Source organism: Botryllus schlosseri, chromosome 9 (genome assembly GCF_051294905.1).
Source record: "Botryllus schlosseri isolate E-star chromosome 9, Bs_hap1, whole genome shotgun sequence".
Taxonomy (NCBI): Eukaryota; Metazoa; Chordata; class Ascidiacea; order Stolidobranchia; family Styelidae; genus Botryllus; species Botryllus schlosseri.
In genome coordinates, this window is record NC_137244.1 from 12489666 (window position 1) to 12517430 (window position 27765).

Below are 27765 nucleotides of genomic sequence, written 5' to 3' on the forward strand. Positions count from 1 at the left end.
TGACGTTAGGGGATCAGGATAAGTGCTGGGCATCTCAAACGGCCTACCGGCGTCAGACTGAAACTTCGCGTCTATGGACTCGAGGTAAAGTCTAACGGATGCATTGCGGATGGTTTGGCGCCAACCAAAGAATTATCATGATGATCGATATTTTTACATGAATTACATGTCAGGTTGGAACCAAAGCAAGAAGTCATAGCACTACCCCAACATTGACTATGCTTTACAGCCAATTGGCCACTCCCCTGAATTCTAGTCGCAGCTTTACGTCCCTGTCAGTGTCAGGTCATATTTCGAATGATGCTGCGATATAGGATGTAGTGGTAGATCAAGATGAAAATTGCAAATACTCTAGCAAGCAACTGTGCTTGTCCAGCGGCATACGCACATCATGCATATATAACGTCCTATTGCACATATGGAAATTGCGTCACATCTTCATTCTATTAAAATAGTAATGACTATTGGCCAATATCGTTCAACAATTCGAAAAATATGTCAGCTAACGTTACGAACGTTAATGACTTGTGACAGCATGGTCGTATTTCGTCATAATAGTTCTAAAAACGTGTATACATCTGAGCTTACTATTACTTCCTCGCTACCACAAAAATGAAAACAATCGGCAAGTCGTTCTTTCTCAAATGAACACTCCCCGTTTTAGGAACTGTGCTAAAGTATTTGTCATGAATCTGCTCTGTATATGTCGATGGCCTCCTAACTAAGATATTAATTTCATAACGCTCAGCTGAGTTCGTATAGCGGAACAGGACATCAGCAGATCAGAGGTTAAATTATGTATTTGGGATCAAGTTATTTAAGACCTCTTTTAGTCGACCTGTACCTCCAGAGTTCCAAAGTTCAGATATTCTTTTGCTTTTAATATAATAAATATAATTTAATTCAAAATATTTAACAGTACAAAATTATAGAAATTGCTATAGTGATAGTTGAAATTTAATACAAATCAAAGCAATTCGTCTTTCCCAAATTATGAATGCTGATTGAGCAATTATATTCCAACTACAGAACATGCGAAAAAAGCCGAAACCAATACATAGTTTTAAAAGACATTTGCACTATAAAGATTCAAACAAGAGACCTAAAACACACAGCATGCTTCAGCTATTACGCATATTGTAAATAAGTGGTGTTACCAGTCCAGCGTGCATATGAAATTAATTAGTGGAACTCCTCTTCATCGATTCTATGATAAAAACTTATTACTTGAAACAATATACGATATCATATATAGGCCCCGCATGAAACTATTTGGTTTTATGTGATCCACAGGAACTAAAAATCATATTAGAAAAAATGCTCCCGCTATCAAAATTACTATAAAGAACTTCATCGATAGTCCGGCAATAAGTTGAGTTAGCATGGTTTTGCGCAAGGTTGCAAGAGTCTCGAATCCCAAGTTGTCGGCGTTGATTTCGCCGTTCTTGTTGATGTGTGGAAACTCGCCTAACCTCGATCGATCTTCTTCAAGAAATTCACATAAGGGGTCCCATCCGCTTTTAACATTGAATACCAGCAGCTGCTTGTTTGGGCATCTTGCTTTCACGTAAGTATTGTGGCGGCGGTAAGCGGTTCTGCAATGCAAATACATTATTGCAATGATTATCAACCTTCTTGTCTATTGGACTACCCAGTAGCGCCCCCAGAAAATGAGGCACATACGGTTATCGTCGACGTCACACAAATTAGTCAACGGCATTTCGTCACCAGCCATATATGTGCGGAACAGCACGATACTCCTCTAAAATATCGGCTGGGATCAAACGTAGGCCCAAAGTGAACGACGTATGTTGACACCTTCTATATTGATATGTCAAGGGGCAATCATGTATCACCCATAGTAACAGTAAAGCGTGCTTTTCTGTTGGTGGTAAAAAGGCCCGTCGTACAGGGGAATATGAGGGCGAAGTCCTTCAAAAGTTTAGTTTATGACCTTAGTGGGGGCCCAAGACCAACGATGGGGGGGGGGCTGACGAAGTACTGTTTCGGCCGTGAGTGTTAACCGTGTGGAATGGGCGCCATAAATTTTTATTATTATAGTTCTCAGACTCTCTACTACCATGTTGTGATGTGAAGAAATTTAGCGACATGCTTTCACCTCAAACGGTTGTTACCGAGATTTCTTTGAAAATGTGATATCGACTCGATATTACTGGGGAACCGATAATAATCGGTCGGGTTGTATAGTCTTGTATATTGCATCTTACATTGTGTGTCTGTGCTAGTGGAACAAAATATTAGAACCGCTGGTTGTGATTGTGACAAATACAGGTTTGGGACGCATGGACTAAACCCCTTTTCCCATAGTTATATGCTTGACATTGATATTCAATTTCTCTTTCACAGCCATGGTGACTTGGCGTTCTTTTAAATAAGCGAGATTTCTGAATTATAACTGGTCGGCTATTGCAGGAGTAACCTTCGCGCCGATACTTCCATCCACCTCAGCGCAGCATATTTTCTCTCACCTGGCAAGCATTTCGTTTGTGTTGTCCGAGCACACTTGAAATCCGAAGCATGCGATAAAGCCATTGTTGATGGTTTTCCAATGGCGGTTCAGGCTCGAAGACGCGAATCTGGTGACCAATTCCAATCTTTCTGAATTTTTCGACAGCGGGTAGACTTCGCCGTATCGCTTGAAGTGCCGTCTAAAACTGTCGTACCAGGCATCTTCGTTGTCTCTCACTGTGAGTATCACCTGTAAAAACAGAATTCTTTGAACCGATAGCAGACGATATTAATATATTAAGATTTTGGTTGCTTTCACACCTTATTTAGCTCTTGCAACGTAATATTTCACACGAGCTTTTGGAGCTCCGCTCCTTCGTCGGGTGCTAGCTCCGAAAGCTCGTGTGATATATTAAATTATTACGTTGCAAGTGGACGCTAAATAAGCTGTGAAAGCAACCAAGATCTGCAAAAACATGAAATTTTGATGAGAACATTTTTTACTTTTGACGTCTGTCTTTTGAAGGCATACATCCACATTTGAATCAAAATCTACGAATTGATTGTAAAATGATAACCTAGTATATATACTCTGTAATGACAAATAGCGGGATCGCATCTCTAGCGACGTCTAAGCTTAATATAATACTGAAGGAATCGTCGTCTGAAAATCGAGGTGAAGTATTGATACACGACTATTGACTACGTTTGAGCGTGGAGTATTGACCTAACTCAGGGGTGGGCAACATACGGCCCGCGGGCCGGATCCGGCCCGCGACGGGATTTTGTCCGGCCCGCGGACACTTTTCCGTTTTACATGATAATGTGGCCCGCGGCCCTAGTCTGCCGAGATTTCCCACTACTTGCTTACAACGTCAAATTTTAGTGACTGCATAGTGCATGTTGTTATATACGTATATGCGCAGCGTGCTAGAGTGGAGCTTACGCGTAATTTCGTCGAAGCGAGAAGACTTGCATTATCGGCATTTGCGATGTACTCAACCCTAATGTCGTTTGTGGTAATCATGGTGTTTGTCGACTACAATGGTCAATTACACCAGGCTGATATTTCTTATTTTTCATTCAGTAACCGCCGACTTGTAGCACGGCACACTTCTAGGATTTTGTAAGACGAAAACACTGCTTATACCAGGGGTCGCCAACTCGAAACGGGTCGCGGGCCACTTTTCAAATTTCGTAGAGGTCGCGGACCACATGAATTCATTATCGCGATTTCTCAGGCCACACAGTTGAACAACGATGCTATCTCGTCACCTACTCAACCCTAACGAATATATGTGTTGGTAAATTAGGGGTACCGGGGTTATCGAACTCCTTGAAATCGTAATTGAGGATTGCACCGTGTGTTGATTGATCAGATAGAAGCAGACATGGCGGCGCCTGTATGACAATGCTATTCTCAAATCCACATTGTCTTCGTCATTATCGGCGAGAAATGGCTTTGAAGTGACATTACTGTCGTTAAAATGTATTCATTAAATGCGATTTATTCCTTGTATATGTGGAATGTGAATAAATGGGCGAATATTGTATCGATTCAGCAATCCGGCCCGCCAAGTACTTAATTTTCCTATATCCGGCCCGCCGACTCGAGAAGTTGCCCGCCCCTGACCTAACTGATGCCTGATGTCATTATGTAGCCTGACCGAAAACGGAGCAATACGGATACCGCGACAGAAAGGTTTCAGACCGGTCATAGTTTGTGATTGAGTGACATCTAATTCAACTTCTAGCAGTATCAATATAGCTAGCGATACAAGCTATTCGCGATGCTGAAGACATGTATATTGCCAATGCTCAGAGTCGTAACAGCTGTTAACTGTAATGGGCTGTCGGAAGTTCGGAACCCTCCATAAATGTTCGTTACGATAGGCGACGTCCCGAGGCCTTGCTCTTCAAACCCCGATAGCACAGTGTTGCCTATAATCGTTTTTATTCGCTTTATGTTCCAATTGGGGATCTCTGACCACGGATAGAAACAATTGGATGAAATATAAAAATATATATCTGGTACTTTCTGTCGGTTACTGTCCTAATGGCCATATTCATCCATTAATTAATTATAATCTACGCATTTTTAAATATGGAGACGACTATCAATGAAAAAACTCAAATTTACATACAAATATAGTTATCAAACCGTGTTGAAATGTTGCACATTCACTGAGGGATAACAGAAAAAAAGAGCATACAAATGGATATATGAGCAATGAAAACGATACCGAGGAGGCGTGTTTCGGTAGGGTTGTAACCAAGTCACAAGGCTCCGAGTCACAAGTCAATCTCACTTTTGTAGTTTTGACTCGCCATTTTTAATTCACCACTGAGTCACGTTCGAGTTCAAGTCAGCGATCAGAGGGCCGAGTCCGAGTCATGGTATTATGACTCGAGTCCAGTTCAAGTCATTGTGTTGACTGTTCAGTTCCCTGTTAAAGTCTTGTTAAACCAACTATTTATAACTCTGTCTGGTGATATCGAATGGTTCGCATTTATAAGATACTAATTTCGCTCCTTTTTAGCAGTTTCTGGTCGCATTTTCAGGTACCAGTACCAATAGACGAAATCCAAATAGTGGGGTTATTGTACAATTCTTCAAAATTACCATGAAATGTCGGTCTTGGCCGTCTGAGTCACAAGTCATATGACTTGGTTCGAGTCGTGCAAAATGATTCAAGTCCAAGTCGAGTCAATACACAGATTGACTCGAGTCGAGATGAGTCATTTCCATATTTTGAGAAAATCACCCCAGTCAAGTCGTGTCACCAGAAAATCGTGACTCCAGTCGGACTCGAGTCGAGTCATGACTCCGGTCATTACAACCCTGTCGACACGTTCGAGGTATATATGGGCAAAATTCATATGTTAAAAAATTGGACCCCTAATCTCAAACGCAGATCAGCATTTAGTCAGTAGCGAATATTTGAATTTGTCTCGAAGGTGGACAAAATGGATAAAATGGATAGACATACTCGAGGATATGAGATGGCCAGCGGAATATATGCTACACCAACAATATGATACTTGCATCCTCAATTTATTTATGCAATTATATAACTATGTTTTAAGTACACGCATATCGTTTCCCTTGCCCTCATTCCATAGCGATTTAACTTTCTAAAAAAATGTAAAATTCTGTTTGCGGCGGTTGCAATAAAATTCGCATATTCCTTATATTTGATATATCACAGAAATGGCCGTGCTATTTCGCTCCTCACAATATCAGCCCTAGTCGCAACATTTAACGATGTGTGCAGCGGCTCTACTAAAAGCAGTATGCTTGTATTGATGAAAGGCCTATATTTGTTCTGGATTGTTTACTATTCATCAATATAGGAAGCTCTATATTTGATATAGCATTCTTTATTTTGGAACCTATGGCCTACTTCGGTGTTTCCTCGTATAATTATAGCTGCAGGAATGCATGAGTAGGTCAAATTTCCAAACGTACCCTTTCTAGCATTGGAGAACACGGTTCGGTTATTTTCCGACTATAGTTGCGCAATCACACCATTATGGCATTTTAGTTCCTTCCTCGTTGACACGATGTCAGTATTTATTCAATCAATCAATCAGAGATGACTGCTGCTCAGTGCTACACCCTGTACCGTAGCGACGCGAGGGATACGCTCTCAACGTAGTAACAGGTACATATGACGTATAGTACTTGTGACTTGTGAGGTAGAGTTAACAGGCATACCAAGTGGAATCAGAAGGTTACTCGCGGTAATCGACCGTAGTAACCCGAGCCGCAGGGCAAATTCAGTAAGCTCGGGCTCACGTTTGAATTAAAAGTAAACATCGAATTTGGGACGGAAATATTCAATCCGTCTCGCCATGCAATGCAATGAAATCCCATATATTTCCTAGATAGACTACACTGCATGCGTGCAGAGTATTCATCGGCAAAATATTTACTACGAACTTATGAAATCATAATGTGTCGAGTCATGCTGGTGACATTGCACTTTCAAGTCCTTCGTGTATTTGCGATGATTTTCTCACGGTTGAGAGTATGAAAATGCCCAGCTCTTATTATGATTCTATAAAATTTCGTTACAGTAAAATCAGTCTAAAATATCTACGGATATCATTTTACGTAACCGGGGCGCGTTGCTTTAGCCTACTATACGTCGCACATATGCTACACATACTGATACTACACGACTTAAATGATTCAAAAATCACATGATAAGCAATGACATTTTTACACATAAACCGCTCTTGGCCAACGCAAATTACAGATCGTACATAATGCAATTCGTGAACTTTGTACAGATCATCGTGCGCAAGGTTTACCCCCGGGGCATAACCGCTAAAAAGTATTCGCAGATATTTATCAATAAAAATATATCGAAGCATTCTCTGCAATTTTGGGATTCGAGGTGGCGTTGTAACTGATGTTTCAAAACAGAGCGTGCGTACTGTACATGAAATAAATATCATCAATCCTTTGCCTAATGTCTTTTTAATCACATTTATGACTTAAAATAGGGATATTCGGTACTGGTAATATTTAAGCGTGATACAATTCACGATGTTGTATAAACTAATGAATCTAACATTTATCAACTGCAGTAGTCATAACTAGCCACTGCTATCATGAAATATAGAGTCGTTGACTTCGATTTGTGACCGATTTTACTTCAATCTCCCTACCTTTGCGTCTGGAAATGCCTCGAAAATATGATCCCACATCGCACATGCCGGAGTGTCCGCGACGGCGTCTACTTTGTCGTACATCTGCCTGAAAATTTCCGGGGATCCCTTTCCGTCCAGGATGGTCTTCCATTCTTCTTTGTGAAACAAACTCGACTCGGGACTATCGTAGACGGTGTAACCTAACTGTCTCAGAGCTGTGACGAGTGATTTTGTCCCCGTCTTCGGCAATCCAGCGCATATTACTTTCATTATGATTAGAGATTACAATTAAGTGAAGTTTCTGGGTGAAATGCACAATACTTTCGGGTTAATTCCGGCTACACACATTTGATCTAATCATGCGCCTAAGCCTCGTGAAATTATATCCTTGCAAAGTGTAAGCTCTCCTGTGCATTGTTCCATCTGTATGTTAACGGGAGAAAGAACTTATGGACTAGTGGCGGCGACGATGACCTATGAGATCTGTTTACTTTGTCACATCATTCCGCTCATGTTTTCTAAATAAATATGGAGTTTCTTTCAACATGCCCCCTTTTGTAACATCGTTCAATATGGTAGACAACGTCTCGCAGTTTGATGACGCCACGCGAAATTTCCTCAAGTGTCCGCTGTTTTCCTAACCGACATTTAAGATATCGCATAACGAGATTGAGTGGATGGCAAACGAATCTGCTAAGCCTTTTATACGAGTGCATTTTTGTACGCGCTGAGTCATGTGATAAGGCGGTCCCAATTTGTACAACCGTGTGCACTGCAGGGGACACTTAATATCCACGGACGCTCGTTCTTTTTTCCTTCCCGATTTCTCTCGCCCTGGCGTTTTCCAAACATATGTCAGATATGACGCAACAACTAATATCTGTTATGTTAGCTTTTCCACTCGCTTGAAACGCCAGGTTTGCATCTGCAGTATGCGGGATATCAAAGAAATTAACACTCGATTATGATTCAGAAAATGCGTTTTCCGTCCTTGCAATAATTATCTGAGGTTCGTGGATGACTTGTCATTGTATTGTATAAATTGATCTCGTAGCCTGACACTGTTCAATTGTATTCGAAGCGAATATCATAACATCCTTGAGCTACAGCTTCTTACTGCTAAACTAACAATGAGAATAGCCTTTAACCTCAATACTTTCTCAATAGTTTATCAATGATTACATAACTGGGAATTTCTCGTGGACTTATGGCACGCTATATACACAGGTCATATAATACTCCACATAGAAAGATGACCTTGTATATAAAATTAGGACGTAATCAGTATCTGGTGACAATGAAGTTGAATAATTGTGCTCATTGTACTGAAATGGCTTTCCTAACATTTCAGTAGTATAGGTGGGCAAAATAGGGTATAACTGTGTTATTCGATTCGGAGCAGTAGGTCGATTATTTATTATTATTGGCGAAATTAGTCGTGTCGGATATTTGAGTACCACAAATTGTGATGTATTGACAGGATGAACGACTTGGTATGCTAAATTATGTGCTTTTCATGTAACTGGCAAGAAAATAGTGCTTGTTACAAGACGTTGGTAGTCACATTCTTCCGAATAATTCGGAGTTACAAAATACTTGTGTAAACCCAGTACGCAGCACTACGGCACTCCTACATCGTGATACAATATTGACACACTCAAAGAAAGAGTTGAATGGTTTCCAGGATATATATCTACGTTTTACGTACTATTATGTATCAGTTATTGGCAATTTAAGCGCAGAATAATCAGCTGTGGGAAATTTCGATGCTAGTAGGCGCTTCTCTTCGATTCGTCATGGCATAGTCAAGAAGTACGAAGCAGAGTTCAGTAAATCCAAATTCACCAAAAACAGTAAATTGTCGACTCAAACACACAGGCACACACACACACACACACACACACACACACACACACACACACACACACACACACACACACACACACACACACACACACACACACACACACACACACACACACACACATACATACATACATACATACATACATACATACATACATACATACATACATACATATATACTCACACATACACACATACATACACACACATATATATACACACACACACACACACACACACACACACACACACGCACACACACACATCTGTGCAATATAACTTAACGATGACAGATATTTAGTAAGCGAACAAGTTCACGTTTGCTTCGATTGGCTACACCCAATCATCCATTCTTGTCTATTATAAGCTACTATATACGTACATTATTACTGTACGTGTACAGTTCTCGATTGGAAAAGGCTCATATGTATAGCAGTATACTAGTGCGAATATAGTTACTTCAAGAATTATATTACAATTGAAGCATAACTTCAAGAAACCACGCTCTGGCGTGTGGCTCAAAATAGAACAGCAATATCACTGACTATACGGTTTGCACTCACATGATAAATGAAAAGGCCTATGGCTTCATACTCTCATGATCGATTAAAGCTTATTTATAGACTTCAATAGTTACAATCACGAGTTAGTATTGCAATAATTTATTTTTAGGTAAATTCGAACCGTTCCTACTGATCATAGTATCAACAAATAGCGTTGTTGTGCAATGTGCACACATGCTCGAAATTCCCAGTTACATTCATTTAAATTGACGGTTTTAACCGTAATTGCATTCTAACAGTATATCCGCAGTCACCTACATTTCGGTGCACTCTAAAACGCCCTTAAGGAAGTTGACTGTTGCATCCGGTAACAAAAGACAAATGTAGTCATTATGTCAATAACATTATTGAGTAATCCACGCTGACTTTTATGAATAATTTCTTATTGAAGAATGAGGATATGCAAATAATATCATCTCGTATAAGCATCTTTAAATCAAATAGATAATATGTATCGGTGTAACATTATACATTCAACCCGTTGATGCTCATATTTAATCTTCAATGTTAATCACCAACTGCGCTGACGCACCCCCGCCCCGCACGCAGACCAAATAGAAGAAAAACTTGCCAGCGTTAGTTGTTCGTCTATACTTCTGTATTTACTACGTCTACAACCTGTGTGATGGAACTGCTGATATACCGCCTGGGTCGACACACCATGTCGCATACTGCCGCTATTTCTGAAGTTTTGATTTATCAGGAATTAATATATATTCGTGAATATTGAAATCACAAAGGGAATTAACGATTGCGTTCACGCGGTCTCCGCTATGGAAGCATCGATTGAACCCAACAATCGTTTCTCCTTATCTCTGTGAACAACCGCATCGTTGTCATCAGAGTAACAGCTGACCCAGTGCATTTTACGTAACTACAAGGGGTGAGCTCTACCCGCGGTGCCAAAATAGTCTGTCCCTCGGACGATTTACTTCGCTCTTTTTACTCAGCAGTATGACCATAATTCTATGGGGCAATTTCTGCATCTCATATCGTTCGAAAACCGAGCCATATACTATCCCCCTTATATCGCGAACTGAAAATCCTTCAATTTGATGATGTTTTGGTATTCGAAGCATTCTAATTCACGCATGAACATTTTCCAATGACTGCTGGCCTAGTGTATTTGGCGATTTCGCTGTCCGCACCAAAAGTGTACTACACACTCGCCGCAATATATTGTAAGATTTCATCCACGGGTATAAGTCCTCCAACCAGCTACCTCGCTAAGAAGTCAATCGATTAACGCATGTCCTGTGATTTGGAATCCATTAACAATCCATAACAAATATCCAACAACACCGCTTTAATGACCCCATCTCGCACCTATGTTAGCGTTTTCTTATGAACCTAAATGTTATAATAATTTATTGTATATAATATATCCCCGACGAGGATCATATAACATAGTTGATACCAACCTGAGTCATATCGGCTATGCCCTGACCTACGCCGTAACGTTTCTTTTGTTATTATTGTGATGTGTTAATGTTATTTTGAGCTGGATAGCCGATAAAAATCTATATCTGCATACTACTACGAAATAGCATAAAATAAACAATTAAAGATGCGTATATCACTCGAAAACCTGATATGCCCGGCAAAACTGCTGACGATCTTTCTGCACAGCGTCTAGGCCAGGGGTCACCAACCTTTTTGCAACCGAGGGCTACTTTTGGGTAATGGTTGAAGCGGCGGGCTACTATTTACTCCCACCGTTTACCCGCACCACACTTAATTTCCGCTTTGATATTCATAGCACTGGGCAGGCCTTGGCATCATGTTATCTGTTTCTATAGCAGTCAGTGGGAAGCCTGGCATTGTATAATATCAACTAGTGCGCTGCACTCTGGTATTTAACTTGACACTGCAATTCTGAGTGAGTGTTCCAGATGTGCATTAATTAAGCGTGTTTTGTGTTTGTTTTTGATGAAGTTCATGCCCGAAAAGACTGATTCACAACGATAAGTTGAACCATAGACGCTTGCATTCTTCATAGCTGCTGCGCATAGACCACTGTACTTTTTCGTATCAACAATGCACCAAACGTTTGCTGCAGACTGAGATGGGGGTCATTTTGTAGTGTTACAAATTTCAATCTCCAACTGTTCAGCATCCAGAAATTACAAGATTTCATTATACCGGACAGCAGCAACGATTACAGAATGCTAGAAACATGATATATCAAACTGCGTTGAGTGTAACAGAAACAAGCTGTGCCAAAAGATGTAATATGTAATGGCTAATTGTAATTGAAGATATTTTAAAGTGTTTATATATGTAAGTTACATGTTAGTGTGTTTGGAACAAGAATAGCTGAATCAATCAATCTATATATTTAAAAGCTCACTGGTAATAATCTGACGAACATTGGTAAATGCTGCTATTCCACCTATTTTTAGAATGGGCTCGCGGGCTACTCATCTAGTCCCCGCGGGCACCGGGTTGGTGACCCCTGGTCTAGGCTATATGTAGCCTATGTATATTGTACTTCTCTAATGTGTTTGCCCATGATTTAATATAGTAGCTTATATAGCACTATACCTAAGTTGTCAAAATATTCTGAGCAGGGCTGGTCAAAATCGAGTAGGCTGGGGATTCGATTCCGAGTCAAGTATTCGAGTACAGTACACATATGATAACGTAATAGCAAAAATGAGGACCTGGGAATTTCCAAAATATTACATTTCGCGGCCACAAGACAATATAATGTCAGTTAAACTTCATCAATAACTTTTTTCTCGGCCATAATGACCCTTTGCGCTTGTGACAATACCATACAATTTCGTTACCACGATTATTCGCGGGCTTGTGCAAGTCAGATTTCGAGCGCCCCACGATGGGAAGAAAGTATTTAATGAATCTACATTCGTAGTGGATAAAATCACTCTCATCTCGATATCTGATGATATCATCATGGAACTGTTCTAGTCGTGTGATGGGTGCCTGTACATGACAGTCATGACATACAGGAGCGAACGAGGTGGTGATACTTACGTTGAATTTTATATATTACCCACTAAAATCGAATCAGCATCAAGTCCACATATAGTCAAGCATTATAGACGTACCTATATAACCTGATTCGGGAGTGATCGATCATCAAACCTATCCACGAAAGCAGATTTCTAAATTAATGATTTCTAAATTAATGATGTTGCTAACGATAAATCAACAAGATAAATAATGAAATATAGCAAGACTACAGAGTGAGATCGTGTGTAACATGTCGATGCACGATTGCGATTAAGATTGACCAGAAAATATATTCACGTCATCGTCACATGATGGTGGAGAATGGTCGTGATCACGAGCGTAACCTTTACCTACATTTATTTAGCGTCGTTGCTACCATCGTCTGTTGACGAGAATGCTTTATTATAGCATGGATATGATATTGTACATGTGAATAAGTGGGGTCGGGTACTAGTAATAGCGTCATGGTGTGATACAATTTGGAAATTTATGGAACTCCATAGTCGTAGCATGTAGCCAATATTAAATCTTGTCGCTATTGAGAATCTCCACTAAAGCGTAATCTCATAAGAGTTCTGGAGAAATCGGGTAAAATATTTATGAAACTGGTTACTCCTCATCAAATATACAGCCGTGTTTGTACAGATGACGTCGTCTGTTAAATATCAACAACCGTCTTCAAGTATTCTCATGAGAACTCGCGGTCAAGTAATTGATATTTACGAGTTAAATATATCCAGGGAAGGCCAACCTTCTTTGCGATTCGTGACACGCGAGGAGAGTGAATGTGGGTGTGAGAGTGGATAAGATGTGACATGCTAGTTATGGTTGTCTCAAATTACATAATGGTCGGTCGTAGCTTTAAGAAAGTAGTGTAATGACCCCGTGTTGATGACATTATCGCCGAGAACATGACGCAATAATTCGAGTGCTCGAATCCTCACCGCAAGGTATCACTTGTAATGATACGAAATCGTTTTTGTGTGAAGTAACTTGCATTAGTTTCATTGAATAAATAAAAATGTATATTTGAACTTTTCAAGTCATTCACGCCGCGACGAAGTGTAGAGAGGAACACGAATACACGACTTGGTGCTTAATGCTTCAATCGGAGTCGAATCACTCATTTTTTCTATACTACTCCCCCCCCCCTTCGTGAAGGCGACGTTTTTGTTCGCCCCGTGCTCACTGCTCACATAGACAAGATGTTTTCACCCTTCACATGGAAAACTGCGGGATGATTTTAATCTGCGGCGTGACGCCCGATATTCGATAGTTGAAATATTTCCCTGACTCATAGTTTAATCCAGCACAATTGTTAGATATACACTGTTTATAACGTTTTAAACGAAGGTCTTAAAAAATGTTTTTTTTTTAAGTTGTAAAATTATGCCATAATTGTGTAAATGCTTTCCGACAGATATGTTGTATGAGCCTACGGACAATTACCACCCGGTTTAGCCGACGTATATCGATATGGGATGGTTGGAGCCGTCAAGATAGTCGGTTCAACAGTTATGGTACAGATATTTCGTCAAAGGAGCTATATTTCCGCTATATTTTCAATTGTCAATGTCCAGCCAGTATGACGTCACAATTGAATATTTGTGACGCCATGGCTTAAAACAAACAATAAAAAACATGTTTTAAATTAGGGCCTTGTTTTAAACATGTTTGTTTTTGATCATTTTTTGTTTTTTATGCACCCCTAACTGCATGCCACCGTACGTCTGCTGATCGGTCACCCCTGGCCTGTTGAAATAAGGATAAACAAGGCTGCAACTTATTTGAAATGCCATATACTAATTAGGGCTCGACGTTACCGGAACATCTTCTAGCACAGTGGTTCACAAACGCGACCCACTGAGACACCCTGTCTATGCCCCTGCAATGATGTACACTGCGCTATTTATAAGCACATCGCAGAAAGTACCAATTCAATATTTCTGAGCTCTAGTGGTGTATGGTTTACTCGAGAATAATTATAGACAGATATCGCAAGCGGAACATATGTCAACTCCATCCTGCTCTACTCCAAAAGGAGCCAATTAGTCCATTACCAACGTTGAAATCATTCGTTCTTAACCTTGTTTCCTGCAGCGCCCATTTTTGAAAATTGCCTAGGTCTGGCGCGTCCTATTTCAAGGACGGTAGTAAAACAAGGGGTTAGAGTTCGAAGTCTGGTCGGTCATATTATATAACGTTCATGTAAGGTGGCGGGTCACATCACTAAACAGTATCATTCTATATGATACGATGAAATATATTATTAGGATTTAATTTTGTAGCTCTCAAATACAAATATATAATCAGTTAATCATTTTGATTAAAAACCTTCGAAGCATCTTGTACAAAAGGCTCTCACTCTAAAAAGTGGAAGTACCTCTTTCTTCGATTTCGACACGATGTGCGTTGCAGCATTAAATATCTAGTTCGAAACATTTTGTGGAAAATAAAAACCCGAGCTAGCGTGACAGGAGTATATTAATGGGTAATTGGCAATCTAAAAGTACACGCAATTAATTCCAAATGATATATAAGAAGCGACTGCATTCATGGAAACATGACGCAAACACTGTCAGCGAATATATTCGCGCACAGCGCGACGAAAAATTTCGAGATTTGACCGATTTTGCGAATGTTAATTTGCAATGATAACTCAGGGATATATAAAACGTCCAAATATCACATGATCGACCGAAAAGATAATCGCTTCATCAAATATGCCGGACCAGGCGTGTGGAACAGTATCCCGCCGCGGTTATCCGACAGTCGACGAGCATATTGTCTACATTCAAGAAAAATACAAGAAATGTCTTCTAAATAAATACTAGTCCGCCCTCAAGATTACCTGACCAGCACGACCTGACCAATCGATCTTACCTTTCGTGACATGCCATCAAATTTATTGTCGCTTGCATTTTATTATACCATCTTCTGTTACTTTTCATTCAGTGTGCATGCCTCCTCTTCACGTCGCTAAGGCCAAGGTGGGTGTCTGATTCCAAAGACTACTCCAAGTCGTTTCGACACCTTCCTATTTTTTCATTGTATCGCATTTTTGTGGTGCATTGAACTGAAAAAAATTGCTAATGAACCGAACTGAACTGTTGTTCAACTATATAATCATTTGCCGCTACTGTACTCTCTGTGACGTCATTTTTCTTCAGCGCACCACATACCGAGCCCCCTGAGCCCAGCGTCCCCATATCGCCCCCTGGGCGATTCCGTCCCTTGGGGGCGCTAGTGACAAGGTTAAGAAACACTGCTTTAAATGATGGTGAGAAACGTTTGCTTATGATATCACAAAAGAAATGTAACTTACAAGCTACGTATGGCGGATATGAACATTGTACGAGGTTGCACAGTCGGTCAATACATGTTCAGAAGAATAAACTTGCTTATTTACTGTGGTGGCTAGTCATCGGTCCATTTTAATGCGGATCTGGTACACCCTGTACAGTGTACACCCCATCTACGTGGTACGCCCTATAAAAACTTTGGTACACCCTAGGGTACACGATACACCCGGTTGAAGAGCCCTGGTCTATACGACTGCTTCGTATTGGTAGAACAAGCCAGCCGGGAGGCAACTCATCGAAAATTTGCATCTACTAGTTGCTGACGATTACCCCTGACGAGTGTCAGCCGAAAATATTCGGGTTCATTTCAATATGAATATACTATTCAATTGTATATTGAAGTTCTGTACCTCAAAGAAGCTGTTCAAATTTGCATCTGGTAACAAAATTATACGTCATCGTTCCTGGTCAACTGAGCGGCGTTAAAACCACGACCACGATATAATGCATCCAAAAACGCTCCCGAAATAGGTACTGTGACTGAAGTACACACTTCAAAAAGCATCACTGCATTGACGATGCAACGATAAGTTCAGTTTAATCAAAATATAGTTTGTAGGGTTCACGTGGTACACTGAATTCGAGATTTCAAAACATGTTTAAGGTATGCTGATGAAAATATTAATGGCACTATTACGTGGCTGCATAGGAAGCAATCATCGTAGGTAACAAACCTTCGCAACCTCACATGAGAAGCAGAATAAGTTGCGAATCCACTAAGATTTAACTTACTGAATTCCAAATTTCCGTTATGTAGGCCTAATGACATACTAATACCGAAAAGCGGCCATCTCCAAGACCTGGCCTGCAGTGCAAGATTTAAGTACCTACACTACAATCGCAATCTAATTGCTTATTGCTTGGGCGGTGTGAAAAATCGTTGATTCTGCTTCGGAGGTGCTTGCGTAGATATCCTCTACGTATTTCGCCAAAGTCTAGCCTATCAGCGCGAAGGTGATATCATAATCTACTCAGGAGCAACTGATAGCAATTGAGCACAATGTTGCATTCGATGAGTCAGCAGTGATACAAATATATTAGTTTATAAAATGCGACGTGAAAGCGGTGAAAGATGCCAGAAAAGCCAGACCGGTTCCGAACCAGCCAAGCGTGAAAGCTAATCCGGACTCGACTCGGTTGTACTGGTCGGAATTCGGATCGATCCCTGATACTTGATTCGTCAAAAACACCGAGTACGACGCCATCCCGCTCAAACCACATAGTGCTGAAATATGAAAACATGAATGGGTCTCAAGGTTGGTGTAAAATCCTTGCCAAGCAGTATGTCCGAACCAATTACAGAACTCAGGCAGGCAGACAAAACAAAGTATGCCGTCATTGTCATTCGCAATGTGTCAAGTTTGTCTATACTCGAGTGGTTAGATCTGCGATCATGTGCACTACACGAATCCAGCCTGCCTCAATACAATGTATGTGCAATTGTGCATTGTGCATAAACAAGTGTTCTCTGTACTATACCAGTTGTTGACAACATGTGATCCCCGGACCGGTGCCGGTTCGCGAGGAGTCCGTCCCTCGCACGCAAAACGTTTGTATAATTTTTAGGGATGGTGTGAACCTCTGAAAGGTTCAGGTTCGTGTGAACGCGAACCTTTTTGAAAGGTTCTGTGTGAACACGAACGTGAACCTCGTGACGTCACGTGACGTCATATTGCTACTTCCAACCCTTTCTTTCAATGAAGTGATAGCCTAATATGCCCTATAATAGGCTTACCATATTTTGGAAATCTAAAAAGAGGACACTTTTTCAGAAATTTGAGACATGCAAAACCGGAGGAGAATTCTCAAAAACCGGTGAATTTTCCCACTTTGTGATCGGTTGACTAAAAAAAAAAAAAAGAAAAAGGTCATCTTTCCGCCCAGAGCTCAAAATACCGTTTTTCTCTCCACATTGCTAGGTGGATGACTAAAAAAAAAGGTCAACTTTTCGCTCAGAGCTAAAATCACCGTTTTTCACTCCGAAATACCCGCCGGAGCGTCACTTATGTGCTAATTTACGGCATATCACTCGCAATTTGCTCTAAATCTCACCTAAATTTTCAAAAAAGAGGACAAAATCTCAAAAAAGAGGACAAAAGGGCGTCCTCCGAGGACACTGTCAAAAAAGTCAAAAAATAGGACAAATCCTCTTAAAAGAGGACGTATGGTAACCCAACCCAATATTAATGTACACGATACCTAGCGAAGAGTCGGCCCACATAATGCCACAATGCTGAAGTATCGGCGTTTTAAACGTCGGTAAATGTATCAACCGCGGTAATCAAAGGATATAATAATTGCATAAAATCAGTACATTCCGTTGCTTTGCCAACAATTTTGACGAGGGCTTACCAAGGAATATAAGCTTACGCCTTAACGGTCTTAGCCAGACCGGACAATGTGTTCGGAGTCTGAGTATTGCTACATTGATATTGAGCAGAGGGTACAACGGGTTTCTATAATCTATACTCGCTACCGATACCACAAACAAGTTATGCAGCAGTAGCACGTACCTTAATCGCACGGATTTGGTTTTAATGATACAGTAAAGATATGAAGTCAAGATTGACCCAGTACGACCGTTCGATTTTTTTACATCAGAAGACGATATCAATGTCATGGATTGGTTGACTAAGCATCATTCGCTGACTACGTATATCGATTGCGGGTCAGGCTCACAGCAGAGAGTCACTAAATATTCACAAACGGAAAGCTGGATATTCCGAGAAAATTTTTTCAACAAAGCAAGTAAAACTTTTAAGGTTGTCGAGGTGCATGGTGCATGCTCGTTTAGTGTTGATTTTTTATGCTGCCTGCACCATGCATGGAGTGACCCGCAGTCGAAATGCAATAAATTTGAGCCAAAGATCTTATAATGGAGTGAAAATTACAATTTACCAAAAGGTTCACAGTGCAGAACCTACCAAGGTTCTGTTGTGAACGCGAACCTCTAAATTTCCGAGGTTCACACACAGAACACGAACGTGAACCTCACGTTCACACCATCCCTAATAATTTTGCAATTTACCTCAATGTTCAGGAAAATTGTGGTCAAAACCACTGGAAAAAAATTATAAAATCAAGTCACTCTCTATAATTGGAATACTTGTGGTAGGCAATGCCTTACCGGGATGTGGGCAATGGAGAGATGCAATAAGTTTTCAATGTTAACGGTTGTGCTTTTGAAGACTGGTACGCGCAAAAAATCGAAACTGGTTCACAGAGCAATATAAGTGGTCGACCTCTGCTCTCTCGGCCTACCGTCCGTTCAGCTGTTAGGTCGGAAAATATGATTGCTCAGCTGGAAGTGTCGCGGACGCCATCTTGCGATCTTGTGTTGACCAAAGTTTCAAATGCGCGTTTAATCCCTGGAATCACCTAGCGAATATAACTTTGGTCGAGATGCCGGCAATTACCGTATCATCGTGGTCGGGCGCGATTATGTACGGATTCTAGAAACATTATCTACCGCCAACCAGTATTTACTGCCAACCAGAGGACCATAAGTGTGCATAGTATTATGATTACAATGCAGTGTTGGGATGATTCGAGTCATGACTTGACTCGAGTCACCTTTTTCGTATGACTTGACTTGACTCGAGTCACTTTGCAAAAATGATTTGACTTGACTTGACTCGACGCTTCAGAAATGCGGATTGACTCGTGACTAGGAGCAAAATTTTTCGAGTCAATTTCAAGTCATCAAGCAATCGCTGTCGATAAAAATCGCTGTTTCTTGCTTATGGTCGGAATGTTCGCGAAACGCTGGTGTAAACCGAGATAGCGACCAATAATTCAATGACCTTGCGTTTTACTGCGCCTCCATGGTTTTCTCACAAATAAAATGACCGCAAACGAAGTGATCGATGCTTACAGCCTACGCTGTCGTAAACTAGTATAGAAATGTAATTTAACATCAAAATTTATATCTCTGTTCTCTGTTCATACCTCAACCAAACCGCTTGTCTTTGTGAAATTGAATTCGAATATTGTTTATATAGTCATCATCCATTAGCGCAGACTCGAATTGTATCACATCAATTTGTAAATGGGTAATGTATTGCATCTTATCAATTCGTTTCTCTATTCTCTATTTTAGCTGGTAACTATAAACTGATGCTATGTAATCACTTATGTAGATTAGCATTTCTACGTATATGTGAGCGATACAGCGCGTTCTTGCGTATATTTCACTCTATTTTCGTTCATCGGTTCAGAATCAATGACCACTCAGTCTATATTTCAGACAGCTAGCAAAACGCAATGACGTAAGCATGCCTCATACTTTCAAAAGGCAACTTGACTTGAATTGTGACTTGACTCGTGACTTGACTTGACTTGACTCGACTTGACTCGAGTCACCTCCAAAAATCGAGTGACTTGACTTGACTCGAGTCACCTTCGAAAATCGATTGACTTGACTTGACTCGAGTCAAAATGTGCATTGACTCGAAATGACTCGTGACTCGAAGGTAGTGACTTGATCCCAACACTGTTACAATGTCACATCACAAGCATTGCATACCCCGTAAACGCTTGCAGTTATATCCGACGTACATCCCTGTGCTTCGTCAGATCACGCAGACGCAGGCGCAACGGGCGCAACGCCGTGTCAGACAGATGAAGCTTTATTTGAAATTGGTTGGCCAACATCTACAAGTCTCTGATACAATGGTAATTGACCCTCTGTATCGATTTATGAGGTGAGATTGAGCGATGGCAATAACGCGTGGTGGTCAAAGTAACTGGCGTTGGTACTCAATTACAAGTAGAAGCGGCGATTTCCAAGTCATGTGGAAACTTTTCAATTGCAAGTAGAAAATAAAGGTCGGAAATGCGCTCAAGTATGCAGTTCCAAAAACTAGTTTTGGTCATTTCAAAGTTAAAAGGGTGCATGACGCTGTCAATATGTGCAATTGTCGAAAAGTGTTCACAACTGTTCAGTTACCGCGATACAGGGGCTATTTCTCCCAGTTGCTATGAAAATTTCACGTGTAAGGAGTCATGGAAACATAATGGAAATTACTTCTTACTTTACAAAAGCCATCGTGTGAAACGTAAGTAGTATTGCCGAGAAATTTTCAAGTAAAAATGGATGTACAGTAGTCGTAAAAATCAACATACGACTACAAGTGCAAGGTACGTAAGTATACTGCGACTGCCATTGTACCATTCATTGAATATGTGTTTTTAACCGAGAGACAGCTTTAATTTAGTAGTTTAATAGAGAATATAGACTAACAATATTTAGGTTTGGTGCAAAAGGCCATAGTTGCTAAGCACCATAACCCCCCACATACATACATACTGCGACAAAGTGAAGTACTTCGTTACTGACCAGTGACCACCTCTGATAACGCGATGATACACCATGTCGCAATTAGTCTACATCTGCTTTAGCTTAGAGACAGATGCACTGCACATCAGGCATGCTCACGAGTTTCGACTATCATCATGCTTATAGTAGAACCATCTGGCACATGCGCGTAACATTCAGCGCGCCTCTAAGGGATGGTGCGAGATACAATATCTTACCTGCTACAAGGTAAATAACGCCGGTGATCAAGGCGCTATACTTTCTCACGTTCCGACGCAGACCGAAAAAAATCCCAGCCACTATGCCGGGAACCAAAATGATTATAGCGATGATCAATAAAGAGCGGGCGGCTTGTTCCAAAGGATCGATGGCTGAGAAGTGCAAGCAAGATATCATAGTCGGTTCCATAAATTCCCTTGACTTTACTGTCGAAATATTTATCGAATATCCCAGTGCGACTGTCCGTCCGTCTGCACCAACTAGTTAGCATTATAGATGATTCGAGGCCGGGTTGGTGGTAGGCTATAACAAATACAGGGATATCCGCAATTTTCAGAAAGGACATTGCTGTCTCGTGTGACATTGGTGATGAGTTCACGAAGTTCGTCATCGAACAGGGAGACGACACAACGGCACCGTCACGCCGCGATAATTATCTCATATATATCAGAATTTCGAAAGTACGGAATGCTCAATTGCTCATATGAAAGGGGCTTGTGCTTCCGCGTACGAAACCGATTAAATATGGGGAACGCGTGGTGTTGACAAACCTGGTGAAGGACGGATGAAAAGAGCACAAAATAGCGTCTGAAGACAGTCAGCCGAAAGCTCAAGAACAAACACTCTGACACCGGGCATTAATTAGGCGCAGGGAATATTGGGTTGAGAGACCATATAGTTCAGGGGTGGGCAATTATTTTCCTCCGAGGGCCAAATAAGAAGTAAAAAGTACGTTGGCGGGCCGGGTGAAATTTTTTAGCTATATTCTCCAGCGTGTTTTAATTTTATTTCTAAATTACATTGTTAATAAATGGTGCGGATCGCAAAAAACATTTTCATTAAACTTGGGCTTACCCCTGACTCCAGTATATACAAATATTTAGTGCTCTAAACCTTTGAATTTCAGTTTTAGGCTTTCATATTTTGACATGCCCGTTCATTCCTCATGGGTGATAGATATGATGAGTCATATAGTAATCACGCGCACTGATTGACTTGTTTTACGTATTACGGATTTGGAAACAATAACAATTTGAAACACATACCTTATAATGCAATGGCAACAAAGAAGATTTGAACTCAACTATATGGAAAGAGTGATTTCTTGTAACTTTAATTGCTGCTCATTCTTTGCCACGTGGCCTTTATTTTGAATCTGAATTACGCATTCGAGGTACGTAACTACGTATATGCAGCGTAATCGTGGTACACTAAGGATCAGGCTTCAAAGTGAACTAATTCCCTGCTCAGTTGATACATTATATGGTTTTAGTCATTCAAAAGGCAAGTTTTATATTTTGAATTCCAAGCAATCTTTCGCGGGCCGCACTTTGCCCAGGTCTGATATAGTTGGTCGTTTCGACATTCTCGAACATGCTGATTATATTATCTCATTGTACATTTTCAGTCAGTCGTTTACAGGGATGAGCGGATTCACAAATTTCGGAATCCTAATCCATTAGGCTTCGGCTGGCAATTTGAAAAATGGAGTCCGCAAAAATCCTGCTAATTTGTCATATTTCTGTGGAAAAATCCTGCTAAGATTCGACTCTCAAAGCAAATTTGGGAAGCTTGCGGAAGTTGTCAAAAACTTGCCCTAATAATGAGAAAGTGAGGGTTAACTTACAGAAAATCTTATCTATTCGCTGTAATTATTCAAAAACAATGGTAAACATGAAAACTTTCAACTGTAGTTCGTGGTGAGAGTGACTTTATCGCGATTACGTAGCCTGTACGTGTACGTCGTATGCGTAAATCCAATCATAGCATGCCATAACAAATAAACAGGATGTAAATTACATACATTTTGGTTCAGTTTATAAAAACCTATGGTAGTAATAGTCAACGCAAAAACATTCAAAAGTCGGATTTATGTTATAAATTCCCAGTCACTTTCCGCCGGCCTGTCAGAATCGCCCCGCGGGTTGTGAAATGCCCAGGCCTGCTAAAACGAAGCCGTACGAAGCTACGATGCGTATGCGCTGCGTGTGTGTATGTGTATGTGTGCATGTGATGTGTACTTACCTACCGCAGCTGCCGCTTCTTCCTCCCTGGTTTGGCAGCTCGTCGTCTCTAGCGCGTTTTCGCCGAAGTTGGCAATTGTTGTTTTGCATACGAAGAAAAGGCCGAATGATTGAAACTACGCATGTAAACAAATCGCAAGAGTTATTTTGGTTAATTGTGGATGACGGAGCTTGTACGAACGAGAACAGAGTGGATGAAAATGTCATGATGAAGATTGCACTCAATTCTAAATGAAAAGATTTTTTTTCGCTAACGGTAGAATTTTATTTCCAACCTATCTTGTGGTTCTTCAAGATATGAGGATATTATTTGCGAGTGCATACTGCATATCCATTAGCCATATGATGAATTCAGTATACTTTCGTGTGCCCCATCGAGGTGCTCTGACGACAGAGAAGCGAAGGAACTCTTTGGTAAGTTATGAGTATGTACCTTCATTTTACCTCTCCACGTTACTCCGGTGTTCTGAGGGCCTAGCGGGGAAATCGTGAAGACCAGTTTTACGATCAAGTCTTTGGTCTAACCCGTGGAGTGATCTTGAGACCTACCGACCGACCAGGAAGTAGGACGCTCTACCATTACGATATCTCATCGGCGATTGTGAAATTCATACAACTTCTGAAATCTCATTTATCGATGTACAATATGTAGCCTACATCAGTCACTTTTCTGGCCTCGTGCTCTCATCAAAGTTTCATCACTCACAACAAAGTGCACATTACACACAGCCGGATAACCAGATGTGCGTCTACGGCCAGACTTGGACAACTAGATAATTATAGTTGTCTAATTTCACTAAATTAGAGCGAAATGCCAGTAATCTAATTCTAATCTAATTTGTGAAATGCTTCGATGCTCTAATTCTAATTCTAATCTAATTTGTGAAATGTTCTTATGCTCTAATTCTAATTCTAATCTAATTTGTGAAATGTCCGTATTCTCTAATTCTAGTTCTAATCTAATTATTGTTTTCCTGAAAATGCCTCTTTGTCCGAGGCATATTGCACTATTGCAGTGAGTTGAAAAGAATATCCCTCTTGCGCAGGGAAATCCAGTGCCAAGCCGCCATCGCCTTACACCGTGCAGTCATAGTAGATATTATGACAATTATAGCCTGCTAGAGTAGCTTGTAGTCTGCGAACAACATTCTAGTTACTAAAACTTTACGTTAGTACATCGCCATTCTGACTAACATGGGCGATGCCCACGGTTACCATAAAAGAAGTAATATTTTATTAAAGTATAGTAAAAATCGAGCCAAGCTTGGTGTACAGAAGTTAACCATTCTCAAGTTTATGGGAATGCACTGTTGTTGCTGTTGTTTATTAAACAAAAATATGTGGCGCTTATCGCGTCACGGCCTTTTGCACCACGCACTGTGATTTGATGTGAACTGCATTTTGCTGTATTCATTTCCCATATACAATTTAATTCAATTTCCAAGTTTTTGCAAACTAAGTGGCTCTAATTCTAATTCTAATCTAATCTGGAAAAACCTTAGTAGCTCTAATTCTAATTCTAATCTAATTTGAAAAAAGCTGTGTAGCTCTAATTTTAATTCTAATCTAATTTGGAAAAACTGTGCAGCTCTAATTCTAATTCTAGTCTAGTTTGAAAAAAACTGTGGAGCTCTAATTCTAATTCTAATCTAATTCAGAAAAGCTGAGAATTTTCTAGTTGTCCAAGTCTGTCTACGGCAAGTTTAGAAGTGACAATGCCTCCTGCATGCCTTCTCTTTACATCGCCTTGGCCCGGGTAAGTGTCTGATTTCAAAGACTACCCTAAGTCGTTTCGACACCTTCCTATCTTTTCATTGTATCGCAGTCTTGTGGTGTTTCGAATGGATGAAAAGTCTTAATAACCATTTACATGACTGATTGACACGCAGCCCGCAGGTCATTGTACTTACCTGAACTGAGTTCTGAGCTGCAATCACTTTTCTAATCCAACGGTCCAGCACAACCGACGTAATTAGTAGGCAAAACGCGACAAATCCCGGCACAGAGGACAAAAATACTGCAACCAATAACGACCACCTCACAGGTGCCGTGGAGTTGAACCTATTCGAGAAATCCGTAGGCATGATCTATGTGATACGATTGAATCTGAAAATTCGACCATAAGAATATGAAATTTTCCGTTTCGTAAACTAAGGATCATGCTTCCCACAGTTAGTTACGGACTTGCTTGGGACCATTATAGTCTATTCGACAGTGACAAGACTATAAATATCGAATATCAACCTTCAATTCACGCTCATTGCTCAGCTCACGCCTGTTTAACTGCTGGGCGTCGCCGTATGGTCTGGATTCCCTCACTCACTGATGGCTCTATCCACAACCCAGACCAATCGGTTTTTAACCTCGTACACTTTATAATGCGTTATTATATCTCAGTATGATAGTGCATGTTCGTTGGAATTGCCCTATATAACCATAATTCCAATCTCTCTCTAGTAGTAACGCACTCACCTGTTTTAACACAACAATTTCTCAATACAACAGACAACGCTTCATTGAGTTTGAAGAATGGCTTTCAAGACTCCACAAGAATTACGTATACGCACTTACGCGTATAAATGCTTTAAAATTCTCCCTGCTATTCCATTCGCATCGATACATCAACGCATCAACGCGCGCTAAATATATTGGAGGCTCCGCAGACTGCAGATGATAAATAGAATAGCCTACTAGTTTGCGTTGATATTATCGGATCTGATCGCAGACATCTAAATACGATATAGGTCGCATGCATTTCATGTATATTGTGCTAATGTGATCTCATTATATACGCTATTCTACTCATTAAAGCAGTGGTTCCCAACCTTTTTCCACCCACGTATCACTTTGAGGTTTTATGCAGTGCTCGCGTACCACCTAAATATACGTTAGGCGCGTTTCCACTATTTATGACGTCATACTCACGTATTTGGCCCATGCGAGGTGTGTTAACAAATTCTATTACACTAGGCCAGGGATGTCAAACATACGGCCCGTGGGCCGGATCCGGCCCGCCAGACGATTTTATCCGGCCCGCATAGCAATTCTGAATACATTGAAAAAAGATTATATTATTCATCACATCCACAGTAATAAACCAAATTACAAAGTCCGCGTTGACAGTTAAATATATTGTATTCATCACTACGCATACGCAGGGATAACGCCAGATTATGACTAAAGCAGCGTGGCCAACCTTTTTGCCATTCACATTTCGACTATGCTCGTGTAGCCTACGCCCGCATTCCAGGGCATAATCGTAATGAACGAGCTGGACGACGCCAAATACCCAGATTAAAGTGTCTATGTCCGTTGCTGGTAAACTCCGGACTAATCTGTTTAATGGTAGGCTTACTATGTGCACCATAATCGCGAGGGGTCACTGGTAATGTTAAGGAAGAAAGTGCTCATAGTCGCGCTAAGCGCGAAAAAAATTTCAGATTCACCAGTAAATTTCGTCATTGATATTAATAGTTTTACATATTACCATCAAACATTTATGCTTTCTCATCCCGTGTCATCAGATTCACTGGTATAGAGTTGATGTAGAGGTGTTTTCGAAAATTTAACGCAAGTTATAAATTATGATGCATCTTCGGGTGAGTCAATTGGTATTAGTCACTTTTGTAGCAAGCTGTTATTTCTTGACCTCCCATCAGGATTGTTAGTATGGTGAGGAGCACACGATTCCGAGCTGATATTTCCATGTGAGGCGCATCATTTTCCATTGATGTTCGCATCTGTATTGTGGGGCTCTGATTGCAAAGGGTGCTACTATATTAAAATCGAAAAATGTAGTCGCATTGAATCGCGCGCAGCGCGAAGAAAATTTCAAGATTACTTAAAATCTTTCAAGAAATCGGAAGTCATTTCGTAAATTCGAATTGCATATCGACGGCCGCCAACACATACTAATTGAATTGCGTGTCTACGGGACAAACATCGTATTTTCGCCAATTTCATGGCTCGCAAATAATGGTGTTGCGACTCGCTAGAATGAAACCCCTACGATCCGTGTATTATCTATGCTTGATAATAAAGTATTCCAGCGAGAAGCAATGGCACGAGGCAACATTTTGGATTCCATTGACTGGTCCGGCCCGCGAGCGATTTCATGACTTCGATCCGGCCCGCGATGCAATTTGAGTTTGACACCCCTGAACTAGTCATTATCACCCAGGATTGATGGGATGTATGGAATTGTTTTTTCACCACCAGTCACAAGAAGAACAACATAATGAAATAACAACACACATTCAAAAGTCAATTTATTTAAGGCGATGGCTGCATTTGTTTATTTTCCACTAGCT

At 40.6% G+C, this 27765-nt stretch overlaps 2 protein-coding genes across 2 annotated transcripts; both read right to left on the minus strand.

Moving 5' to 3' along the window:
• Window positions 1–860: 860 nt before the first annotated feature.
• Window positions 861–7795, minus strand: LOC145446686 (uncharacterized). The gene is made up of 3 exons (XM_080325038.1): window positions 7147–7795; window positions 2490–2719; window positions 861–1595 (listed from the first exon to the last, which is right to left on the minus strand). Exons 1-3 carry the CDS (start codon window positions 7396–7398, stop codon window positions 1304–1306), a joined length of 774 nt encoding a protein of 257 aa, XP_080181164.1. The 5' UTR covers window positions 7399–7795; the 3' UTR covers window positions 861–1303.
• A 9110-nt stretch (window positions 7796–16905) lies between these two features.
• Window positions 16906–25601, minus strand: LOC145447228 (uncharacterized). Its single transcript, XM_080325647.1, has 4 exons — window positions 25366–25601; window positions 23457–23571; window positions 21431–21583; window positions 16906–17120 (listed from the first exon to the last, which is right to left on the minus strand). The coding sequence occupies exons 1-4, from the start codon at window positions 25537–25539 to the stop codon at window positions 16933–16935; spliced, it is 630 nt and encodes a 209-aa protein (XP_080181773.1). The 5' UTR covers window positions 25540–25601; the 3' UTR covers window positions 16906–16932.
• Window positions 25602–27765: the final 2164 nt, after the last annotated feature.